The 12,644-nt window shown below is 43.1% G+C and overlaps 1 protein-coding gene across 1 annotated transcript in view; it reads left to right on the top strand.

Annotated features, from left to right (window-relative positions):
• Window positions 1–683: 683 nt before the first annotated feature.
• The window catches only part of ror2 (receptor tyrosine kinase-like orphan receptor 2), a 50,464-nt gene continuing 38,503 nt past the window's right edge, over window positions 684–12,644 (top strand). Inside the window, exon 1 of the mRNA XM_031878715.1 lies at window positions 684–1,078. Coding sequence (XP_031734575.1) covers window positions 970–1,078 — 109 coding nt within the window. The 5' untranslated portion in view covers window positions 684–969. The remainder of the gene's footprint in view (window positions 1,079–12,644) is intronic.

The following is a 12,644-nucleotide window of genomic DNA, read 5'->3' as shown; positions in this document are numbered from 1 at the left end:
TATTTAAATCAGGCTATGATGATATATGAACAAACCCCTCTGTAAAAACCTTCACAATGAAAGTGTAGAGTTTGGTGAATGTAAGAGCAGCTGTGGAGATTTCTGGCTCAGTCTGAGAAAAAAAACTAATTTAGAGAAAACGAACTTTAAAGATATGTTTTGTTAAATTACATATTTTGCAAGACATTGAAGCTGAACAGGGTAAAACAAAAAAGGCACTAATATATATCACCACGAAACTTTCCCAGTTGATTATGACAATTATTTATTTTAATACAAGTTTTCTGAAATGTGATGTTTAAATATGCAAATTATCTAATGGTAACTTTTAGAAAATGTAGGTGAAATACACAGAAGCAAATAAACAAAGTAGTAAAATAAACGCACACGTGTATTTGGGATTTGTTTTAATCTTAAAGAAGACACATTATGGAAGCAAAATATTGTACCATAATTGATCAGAGCATTGATAACAGCCTGACCTTCAGTTTGAAGTCTCAGTAATGAGTTATGTGGAGGTTCAGTCTCGATCTTGGACTAACTTTGAGTTCTACACAGAGTTGTGCAGCGATCTGGCTGCTCAGCTACCATCCTGTCTCTAGATGGGGCCCTGTACGCAAACGTGTCCGTGCGCGTGTAAGTGCGCGCGTGCGTCCGCTCCAGTTTTCCCCAAGCACGCCTCGTTTCAGTGCCGGGGGGACAGAGGCTACTTTAGAAACCAACAGCTTGGAGGGACCCGCGCGGCCCTCGACGTGTTCTGCCGGACTACACACACACACACACACACACACACACACGCGCACACACACAGGGGGGTGGGGGGGATGAACGCGTTTTGGTTCTCCTCTCTGAACACGCATCTCCGCCGCGACCTGGACGGTGCGCGTTCTCTCCGGGCCCGGGTGCTGACTGCAAAAAAACAAGAAGAAGGAAAAAGGTTCCAGCAGAAGTAGAAGAAGAAGAAGAAGGATGCAACTATCTTTCCGTCTCCTTTGTGGGAGAGAATCTGGCGCTATGGCCCCCTCCCTGAGGAGTTTGATCTGGATGCTTTTCTTGTTTCCAAACCTGAGATGTGAAGGTAAGCGAGCTCCTTAAAGACAGAATGAAATACAACATGCTGTCCACTTCAACCCGCAGGACAGCTAGATGTGGTGAACTTACTTCACTTTTGTTTTGCATCACTTTCAGTTGTGAAAAGTGGAACAGAGTTGTGTTATTCTCGTATTTTCTCTGTGTGCAGAGAGGATGTTGCACTCTTTTTGTAGTTTGAGTAAAACGCTCTCCGGGTGGTCTGAGACACTCCGGCCTGTTTGCTGGACATTTACGTCCCGTTGGCAGAAAAAAGACTCTTTTCGCGCCTCACAACAGCGTTCTAGCACCTCCACACACGGTGCTGACCGGAGGCCCCCTTAATGAAGTTTCGATAACTTTCTGAGCGCTTATTGAAGAACAGTGGGCATTATAGTTTATTGTCTCGGTCGCCCTCCTAAAAGCATTTGCTCGCGCACATTTCGCAATAACGTTGCTGATGTGTATGGTAGTTTTCAGGTGTGAGAGGGGGGGTTATGTGATCACTTAAAGGCTCTTTGTCCTCCTTCAGCTTGTTGACATGTGTCGGACTCTTCATAGAGAGAAGATTCTCAAAGGACCACTGTGTCGTTGTCATGTTAATTAACGCATAGCTCGCGGGGGGGGATCTCGCGTCTTTGTTAGTCATACTAATTCATTTGGGGGAGGGGGGCTCGTAGAGATCTCCTGTTTTCAGCTCTGGCTTTGAGGATTTACCATTTGGTACGGAGTGAAAGAGGGGGGGGGGCAGCGCTAAATGATTAGCACCTTTGCCCCCCCCCCTCTCCTTTCCCCTTATTGGCTCTGCAAGCAGCATTTCACGATGTTATTCTGACCTCAGTGAGGACTGAAGGAGCAGCGCTGCAGGGCTCTGTTGAACACAATTCTAATATGGTAACTTATTTCATATTCATACACCAGTAAATGTGTCCGTCATTGTTCACGAACATACCTTTCACATAGAAAATACTATAAGAAGTTTTCACGTGTGCCTTTGTGAAAACTTCCCATGTGAAATAGTCTTCCACATGTAATAAACATATCACATGTTGAAAGTGTTCCACTGTTATCCATCACAAACTCAAACAACAAGAACACATTGCTTGGGTTTTTAACTGCAATCTGGTCCTTTTGAATGATCTCCCTCCTGGCTTGGGTTTGGTGTTTTAAACGTGGGTTTCCTGTCTTTAGGGCAGCCATTGGCTTCCATTCATTGCACTATACAAATCAAAATGTAAACATCCTGGAGTGAGGCCATCCACAGCAGCAACATCTTGTCTGCTTTTGTTGTTTCAAGTGTTTGCAAGTGAGTTTTCATAGTGCACTGAAGTGAATGCAAACTAATGGCTGCCTGAAAGGTATAGGAATTCACTCAAAACCGTGATGGCTGTGACAGACCAAGATGATGTCATCGACAACCACGTATGTCTGATCTGCGACTGCACGAGTGGAAACAACTAGTAAACAGTCTTCCAATACGAAGAAGAACTGCCCACCAGTTTTACAGCACTGTGAATGTGATCGTATTGTTCTTGGCAGGGGCTAAAAACAGTCATCGGGTGAAATCACTGATTTCCTAGAATGATACAGACCTCTCCCACAGACCAGTTGTGTAGACAGCATTTTAAGTATTTTAAAAAAATCTGTGAGAGCAATTTGTATCACAAGTTTATTTACTAAAATGATGTGCGAGCATGGTATGGAAGAAGAACCAGAAAGCAGCAGCTGTGAATGAAGTGGATGCATATTACTAATGATCGCATTAGTCATATGGATGAATCGCAGCCATATGACTCACCATGTTGGGGTTAGGGCTGCTGCTGGTGGAAATGGGGCCAGAGGGCCTTCCTTTGCTGTGGGGGGGTGTTTAAGTCGTCCCTGTGATCACGTTTAACAAAAGCCTGGGGGTGTTGGAAAACCAGCCCAGCTGCATAGCTGCATATTATTCAAGGTTCATACAGTCATGATAAACCTGGAAAAGTCATGGAATTATTTTTCCGGGCTTAGAGAAAAAGAAATAACCCAAAAGGTTTTGGAAGTCGTAGAAATTTGCTTCACAAATACCCGTATAATAGATTAAGATCGGCTGAGAAAAATCTCTAATGTTGGGGCCGATCAGTGAGGTCACTAAGTGTTTGTTCTCTGCTGGGGTAACATCACACATCTTTTGTTTGTTGACGGCGTGTTAAGTAATGCAGAGCCAGGTCTTCACTTGGACGAGCTGGATTGTAAATCTAGCTCTTCAACTAAATTGTAGCACACCAGTCAGCTTCAGTTTAGCAACCGGTCTATTGTCACTATAAATAAATAAATGACACATTAAACAAGACGTTGAATTTATAAATGTTACTTTTATTTGTGTATTCATATACTCATTCATTTATTTATACTGCCTGGAAGGAGGCAGAGAAGGGGTCTTCCCACAAGACATACGATGAGTAATACTTTTCATGCACCAATCAGAGGCTTTACCAGCCCCCTGGCTGTTGATGGATGAAGTTGACGTATTTATTTATTTTGCTGCAAACTACACTTTGGATAAATAGAAATATTCATAGATAAATAAAATAAAAAAGATGAATACATGTATGAATGAATGAGTGCAGTTTCCCTTAAAAAGGGACATATCAGTCTCATTTTGGGGTTCACTCTTGTATTTTGGCTTTCTACTAGAACACGTTTACAAGCTTTACTGTTCAAGAAACCCATTGTTTTCCTCATACTGTCTGTGTGAATATACTTCACCCTCAGTCTGAAACTCCCCTACTCTCTTTTACCCCCCCTCCTGTAAAAGCCCCGTCTGCTCTGGCTGACTTCTCCCAGTTCATTTTTTGAGTGTTGCTAATATGCTCTTTTCCTGAAACCATTTTTGAAAGCAGACATAAAACAGCAGGGGAGAGTGATTCATGCAAAGTCTCATTCTTAGTATGGGGAAATAGTCCTCATGCTGTTGTAATCAGGTGCCGCACCAATCAAATTAGACACAGCTTAATAAATACATGGGCCACTGCGGGCCGGAACCTGTCTGTGGTTTGATGTACTGCATGAACTAATGGCTTTGTTATTTAGTTACAGGCCAGGTACTGGTGTAACTCACAAACATAAGGAGAGATGGTTCACTGTTGCATGGCACACACAGTACAAGCTTTCCCCAAAGTTGTATTGTCCACACCATCTACTGTATTACACCATGGCTTACCTCCTGTTCCCCCTTCAGCGTCTAGCTGTGAAGTGAAGCAATGCGTAGTAGGCACTGGACACGCCAGAGCGGTTAGCCAGAGTTCAGCCCATTCATCTGGAGTTTGTGGAAATGTGAGGGAAGTGTTCGGGGGTTCAGTTTCGGGCTTCAGTTTTTGGAGCAGCACTACAATACACTAAGGCCCTATCCATACTACTCCATTTCTATTTGGATGCGGATTTGTCAAATAGAAACGATCTCCGTCCACACAGGCGTTTCAGCATCATTCTCGAGTTGATCTGCGTCCACAGGCAGCCTTCGAAGGCGGACAGCACGTGACCATTAACGTACACTGGGCATGCGCGTGACGGTGTAAACAGGAAGTGGATTGCTTGCTTAGTTAAAAAAAAAATACGACAGAGTAATAAAGTAGTCTTTAATAATGAAAGGTTGTATTTGATACTTAAGATCTTCTTCTAAAATCTCCCTCTATAAACTCAAACAGACAGTTCGTGGAAAGTTTTATTTTTCAGACGTAGTTACAGCGCTGCGGGTCTATCTCTCTCTCACATCAAATTTACTTTAACATCAACACTTACACGTAAACGTTAACTAGATTATGGGTCCATCAATGTGGCCAACACACGTCTCTCACTCTATTCTGCTCTTGCTTCGTGCAGGAAAGCTTAGCAGATCGCTAACAGTAGATCCGTGAAATAAAGACCATGGAATCCGTAGAAGAGTTTCAAGACTTTAGTGTGAATCTTTCTTATTTGTAAAACTGTGGAAACACAATATGAAATATGGCTTTACAAACTGTCCCTATACACATACATGAATACAAAACAACAATCCATGATATAGCCAGCATGTAACATGTCTGCCTAGCTAGCTTCTAAGCTAATTTTAACATTACCGCCAATCGAGAAATGCTAACCGCGATTAGCATTTAATACAACACATATTATACTAACAGAGCGAATAGAATATATCTACGTACATCTTTTCATGCTTCATAAAGACATACTTACAGACTAAGGTCTCTCAAGGCTACCAAACGGAATAAGTAAAACGTTAGTGCGTGTCTTCTCATTAGAATCTAAAAACAACGAGCTGCTCCATGGGGCTGATGCTGGTCACGCCGCTCGCTAATCACTCCAATAACAGCTGCTTCCTCCACAGAAATGCAGACTTTTACTGCACAACAGCTGCTAGCTGCTGCGCTAGCAGCAACATCATGGAGCTGTTGTGCTAGCAGCAACGCTTGCAATTAGTTATCCATGTTGAAATGAATCGCTGGTAGCCCAGTTTGTTTTCTTCCGGGTACGGGTCACGTGATAGTGAGTGTGACGAATCAGGGAAGGAGACGTCATGGTTGCCAAGAACCAATCCAGTAGCGAACACGGGTGTGGGCGTAATTTTTTCAAAGCACATCCGTATCCGACCGTCCACACGCAAGCGCAAACCCCGGAGTTCTCAAATACCTCCAACCTATGGGGAGTTTTCAGATTCCTCCGTTTAGGGTGCTCCAAAACTCCGGCGTAGTCTGGCCGCTCATTGTAAACGTAGCAAATACGGAGTAAAAACGGAGTAATGTGGACAGGGCATAAGATGTGAAAACGTTACTTTGGGCCAACACGACAGTTGATTTTGAGTCATGTACAGTAGATCCCATGTTTGGACATGAAGTCAGAGAGGTCTTTTGTCAAGGACAAGACAATGACATGTTTCAAGACTACTTCACTCTAGAGTGAAGACAAATGCAAGCCTGAATTCATAAGTAATAAAACACACGGCCACAGCCTAGTAGTATGATGCTTAACGTTAGCTAATGTTTGTCCACATAGCGTCTTTTTCTGGCAGAAAAGCCAGAGAGCGTCATCACAGCATTGCGTCGGAAAATACCATTTTTTGTGGTTCTATGACAACAATATCTTGACATGTCACCACTCTAACGGCTGTTGTATGTTGTGGACGTGGACGGAGGCATCAGGACATCACTTATGGGTTTGTGGACTGACGTTTTGAAGCCTTGAGTTCAGCGTTTTGGCCGTCGCCATCTTGACTTTTTGCAGAAGTGACCATATTCGGACTGCAGAGGAGTGATGTAGAGACACTGTATACGGCTCTGCTAGAGACCTGTCAATCACAAGGTAGCCCCGCCCTAAAGCATACTCTGCTTTATGGTCTATGTGACTCTAAATGGACCATCATTTACTAAATGAACATCATGCTGTATTGAAGAAGACGTGAAACTAGAGATTGAGACCATAAACTCATGTTTACAATGTTTACTGAGGTAATAAATCAAGAGAGAAGTAGAGTAATTTTCTCATAGACTTCTATACAACCAGAGGAGTCGCCCCCTGGTGGACATTAGAGAGAGTGCACGTTTTAAGACACTTCAGCATCGGCTTCAGTCGCCTGGTTGTCTGGCCCCTTTGCTTTTTGTTATCATCTGTTCTACTATTTTTTGGTTTGTCTTTTTTGATTCACTATGAGAACCAACCAGAGGATGCTTGACCTCATACTTTGTATTGATGAGCTTGGATGTCACCGTTCAATCCGACAGCTGTAATGCAAGAAAGACGATTAGTCGGAGACAACGCCGTACGGAGATAAAAGCAAAAACCCTCACCAGCTAAATGCACATTGGTATTACCATTATAAAAGAGCTGCTCTGGCTCAACTGGCCCATCCCTTATACGTTGCATTGAGATGACATCACACGCATGAACATTTACTACATAGTACATGGTAAATGAACTGTACTTGTATAGACCACTCAAAGCGCTTTAACAATACATGTTAACATTCACCCTTTCATACACTGATGACAGGGGCCACCATGCAAGGTGCCACATGACTATCAGGACAATTTAACATTCATACACTGCAGGAACAGCCCTTAATTTGGGGTTAAGTGTCTTGCCCGAAGACACATGAATATGGACTAACGGAGCCAGGGATCGAACAACCAATCCTCTGACTGAAGGACGACCCTGCTCTACCACTGAGCCACAGTTGCCCCAACATAGTAACCCTGTAAAGGAAAATGTTGTTTTTCTTACATTTGATGTAGCGTCTCAGATGGCTTGTAACAAATCTCTGCAATTAACAGTTATAAACAGATAAAAGCCCCAGATCAGAGGCGAATCAGCGTTCACTCTGCGCTCTGAAATCGGTGCTTGAACACTTTGTGAGAACGGTTCAGAGACACAAGACACCAGATTCACTGATGCGTTGCAGACACTTTCCAGATATCCAACTGGAAAGTTACAGCAAGTGAATGCGTGAGACCCGGGTTGAGAGGAAGCCCGGGGGAGGGGACTGTTTGTAACAATTGGAACTTTACTGATGTGTTACATTTGCAACAGGGACCAACATTGTAGCTGGAGGAAAACAGGCAGAGAATAGTAAGGATGTGTAGAAACAGGATATTTTGTGAACACGTGTGCCAATGTAATCATCAACAAGCACGACTCCAAGCAAAGTTCGGCCAATTGCTTAAACAAAAATGTCCTGTCAAGTGCATGGTATTACATCATTTCCCACTTCACACTTGTGTGTGTGAAGTGGGACCGTGTCACACTTCACACGTGGGTTCTCATGGCAAAACATAGTTTGGAGACCAGACATACTCATCTGAGATTCCTCGTGGTCAAAGATCCTGAAGTGTGTGAACCCCGACGTTGCTCGTCAGTCAGTTAAAACCACAACTACTTCAATTACAAGACACTTTGTGTTGAGTAGATTGATCGCGATCTGATCCGTAGCGTGAACGTGCCCTAAGATGATGGAATGACTTAATTGTGATTAAAGTACTCCTATGCATTGTTGGAGGGGGCAGTGATGGGCATATGAGAGCCATCTATCCTGAAAGCCATCCACAATCTCCTGCAGTCCATCCCCCTCGAGGTAAACTAATAAACTGGCACTGAAGTGGCTCGACAAACCTCCCAAACACAAATGGACACTGTTTTGATTTGCATTGCTCCTCCAGCTGATTAAAAACAACAATGCTCTTAGTCTTTGCCAACCGAAATGAAATACGAGTTCCTTTGCATATAGAGTGGGGAAGTGAGATCCGATCACGAGTGATCACTGGAGACGCATGTGGAGGTGTGATCTGATCCTGTTACTGCCAGGTCTGAACAGGGCAACTTGTTCAGTGTAACTTTTAAAGACCTTATTAACTACCTTTGATATCTGGGGTACAAACAAAAAAAGTTGTTGTATTTCTGTGTTCACTTGTTAATTCCTTTTCCCTCTGAGTGGAGATTATTCAAGTTGTCTATTTATCTTTTGAGTGTATTATAAACTGTGTCTCTCATGTCCTGCCCCTCCCAACAGAAGCCTGAGATTGTGGTTAATAATTACAGTATTTGGTTGTTTTTTTCAAACCCAAGCTTCTTCTGTCAATGCCAGTGCCTAGTCCTCCCGACTGCAACAGTGTTGGCTTTGTTGCAGTTGCAGCTAATTGCAGGCTGGTGACAAGCACTCAAAGGAGTGTGAAATAGCTTGAGGACGGCTGCAGGGTGAGATTGTGTTGATATAGAGCTGCACCACAACAGACAGCCAGAGCCCCAAAAAGATCCACCCCCTATGGGACTGCTATATTTCCAGATGTAATAGAGTGATGACTGACAAAACTAGATCACTTGGGGCCAGATGCACGAAATGAAAGATCCACTACTAAAACTGTGTATACGTAAAGATCTTTCTGTCAGATTTATAAAGCCGCATATACCTCTGACTCTGCACCAGCACTGCTGTCATTACGCATGGCTGTGGCTGTGTATAGAGGCCATACCACTAAATCTCAATCATCATTATTATGTCAGAAAAATTATCGATGATTCATTCATAGCGCTCACATTAAAACAGACTTTACAAAAATGAATTTATTATCATTAGTAAATCATCAATAACATTCAACTGTATTGAAGAAGACTTGAAACTAGAGATTGAATCTCATGTTTACAATGTTTAGTGAGGTAATAAATCAAGAGAGAAGTAGAGTCATTTTCTCATAGACTTCTATACAACCAGAGGAGTCGCCCCCTGATGGTCACTAGAGAGAATGCAGCTTTAAGACACTTTTGTATCGGCTTCAATCGACAGACCCAGAGGTTGCCTGGCCCCTTTGCTTTTTATTATATATTTGGGCTACTATTTATTTGTTTGTCTTTGCTGACCAACCAGAGGATGGTTGACGTTCATGTGATGCATACTATGGTCTTAATGCAGGCAGGGCACACCATATGAATGTTCCCGGCCTGCTGCCAACAAACAGCAGTATACTCCGGGAATGAGTGATGGTCAGTTTGTTCAGTAGCACCCACACTAAACAGAGATGTCATGGTGAGACTAGCAGACAAGATGTAGCAAACAAACTTGACCAAATAATAATAGTTGCCCAGTAAAAGAATATGGTGGACCAGTACCAGTCCATTGCCCAGGTATTGTAAATGCGTCCTGAATGAATTCATCAAAGTAAATAAATGACATTATACATGTGAAGAAAAAAAGCATTACGATAACATGGCCACAATAATCACCTGGAAACCACAGTAACACTGAGGAGCTTTTTCAACTGTTCCTTTATTTGTGAGGCGACAAAGGTAAAGTTAGGATTTTATTGTCATACATATACAAAATTTGACTGCTGCATTTAACCCATCCCTAGCTTATTGGGAGCTCAGGGACACTTCGGCATAGGACATGTAGCAGCCAAGAATTGAACTGCCGACCGTGCGGTTACCAGAAAACCCTCTCTACCCATTGAGTCACGGCCACCCCCCAACACAGAGAGAAAGGACTAACATGAGGCATTGGTCTGGTTCTCATTATATTCCTGGATCTGGGATTAATTAGAGCAATGCCAGGCATTCCCATGGACAGGGCTCTGTGTGGATGGACGTGGTGACAGGATGGACTCTGCTTGCATTCTTGTTTAACAAAAGTGGTGTGTTCAAGACTTATTAGTCTGCTGGCTTTTTGTTTACTTGGTTATCAGCTGTTAAATGAATCAGAGCTAGGTTCTTAATGGAACTGTGCCAGTGCTGCCGCTGCAAAGACTCCATTGATATCATTGATATCATAGAATCAACTTGATTGCATTTTGAAAAGAAACCAAAGAGGTATATTGTTAGCATATGCTGCTAATTACTGGAAGGACTAAGCAGAAACAGAAGAGGAGGCCCACTACTTTGTAGGAGGAAAGGCGGTATGACTGGGTGGACTGTAGAAGCCTGTGTTCCTCTAATGCTTCGTGGTGTGATGTCTGTGTTTATGTGTGGAGTGTAAACAGGACGGACATTTTGCATCAGAGCATGAGACGGCGCTGAAGGGGTGAACAGAAAGAAGGGGGAATGACCGACAGATGAAAACTAACAACAGCACAGCATGGAGTTGAGAAATCAAGTTTTTCTGAAGTTCCTTAGGAGATGAGGATGTTTGAGAGGAAAGAGATAAAGATAAGGATGCATTTTTGAACGAGTCTGCTTTAGTGGAGATGTGGCCAGTTCACAGGACTGGAGGAGGGTTAAGTGCACCATAAACTCAGAAGAAACATAAAATGTGTCAGGAAGGTTTTTATAAGAATGCCTGTACTTGTAGGCGAGGTGAGAAACTGGTCTCCTCAGCTTAGGGTAAACCATTTAGCAGTAGACACTACTACAGCATATGTGGTTGCAGAACAAAATAAGCATTACCAAGAAAAGGAAAGTCCTCTGATTAGTGTCCATCACCCTCCTCAAAGCAGCAAACCCTGACTTCAGACGTCCGCTCCGTAGGCCTGACAACGCTGCTGGACACCCCGCTCTCAAATTGCTCCAACAGCTGCTTCCTCCGCATGTCGGCAGTAGTAGAATTATAAAATGCCGAATTTAACTGCACAACAGCTGCTAGTAAAACAAGGTCAGCAACACCTGAAATCAGGTATCCATGTTGAATGAACCTGGTAGTCGATCGGTAATCAAAGGGGATGTTGTTGGTTTTCTTCTGGCGGCGTGACGAATCACAGAAGGACACGTCATGACTGATAACACCCAATCAGGTAGCGAACATGGGGGGGTCTACATCATTGTTTTCTAAGGTCTCCTGTTCTGCCTGTCCACCCTACCACACAACCCAGGAGTTTTCAAAGGTGCACACCATCGGTGGCGTTTTCAAACTCTTTGGTTTTAAGTGATCTAAAACTCCAGAGTAGTGTGGACGCTGGACGTAACTGTAGCAAAAGAGTTGTGTTTCAAAACGGAAACGTAGCAGTGTGGATGTAGCCAAAGATGGCGGGGCTTCTTCTTTTGGATACGTAATGGCCTTTACATTTTGGTGGGGGTGGTGAGGAGGTACAGCCGTCACTGGTGCTTTGGATGGAGTATCACTCCCGCCTGTTTTGGGAGGAACTTTTAAAGTTAATGTAAAGAGGTAAAGTTGTTACTTCCTGTGTTGAGTGAATTTAAAAAAGTTCATTTTGTCAAATGGGATGAATATATAGAGTGCAGGGATTTGTGGGAGGTTGAACATGTCTTTACGAATTAGTGTGGCTGCAGTACAGGCAGATCAGTTCTGCATCAGACAGAACACACGTCATCAATCACAGTCCCTCCAGTGTGTTGGGAGGTTTTATCAGTTGTTTGGTTAGGAAGTCGGCCGGATCACCTCTTGAACTGTGTTACATAAATTGTATAGTCTGCTAAGTGAGGGAGAGCCCCGCCCCTTTCCAACCCCTCGACACACTCAAAGGTCAAAGGTCCTTTGAAGCACTCGTGAAGCTGCCAGGCCTTTTGTGTCTTAGTTTGTAAGTGTAAGACGTTTTGTCGCAACAGTTATTAATCAAGAATGTCTTGCTGTGGAAAAAGGGAAAGTCACATTTTGTATCTGTGTGTGTCCCGGAAGAGTTTTGTTTTTTCTCTTGCTGAATTCCAACATGTGCCCGGCCATCGCCTTTTTGGATTGGATTATATCTGGAGCCACAGGCAGTGTTGTAGAGTCTGTTCATAATTATCCTGAAAGTGTCCCAGGATGTGTTCTCATGTTTAATGGTGCATTCTTCTCTTCCTGTGTAACAGTCTTTTGTATATATGAAGGTTATATTTGATTCTCACATTCTTTCTTCACTGAATTAATAGAAACAGGATTACAGTTTTGCACATGTGTCCTGGATTATTCCGTATTCAATTAAATTGCTGTCAGCTCAAAGTCTTTCATCTCCACGATGTGGTCCTTATAGGAAACAAAGAAGAACAGCTGTGTGTTCAGCCTGATAGTGATGCAGTTTCCATATGAAAGCATTGAGAAGAGAGTCTCATCTCTATTCATTCTTATCTTTTAATCAACATGTGGTAATGGAAGGAAGGCTCACCCAGCCCCACAGCCCCTGCATAGGTATAGC

The sequence above is a fragment of the Anarrhichthys ocellatus genome, unplaced genomic scaffold (assembly GCF_004355925.1).
Source record: "Anarrhichthys ocellatus isolate YVR2014 unplaced genomic scaffold, GSC_Weel_1.0 scaffold195, whole genome shotgun sequence".
Classification (NCBI taxonomy): domain Eukaryota; kingdom Metazoa; phylum Chordata; class Actinopteri; order Perciformes; family Anarhichadidae; genus Anarrhichthys; species Anarrhichthys ocellatus.
This window is presented reverse-complemented; position numbering and strand designations above follow the sequence as displayed.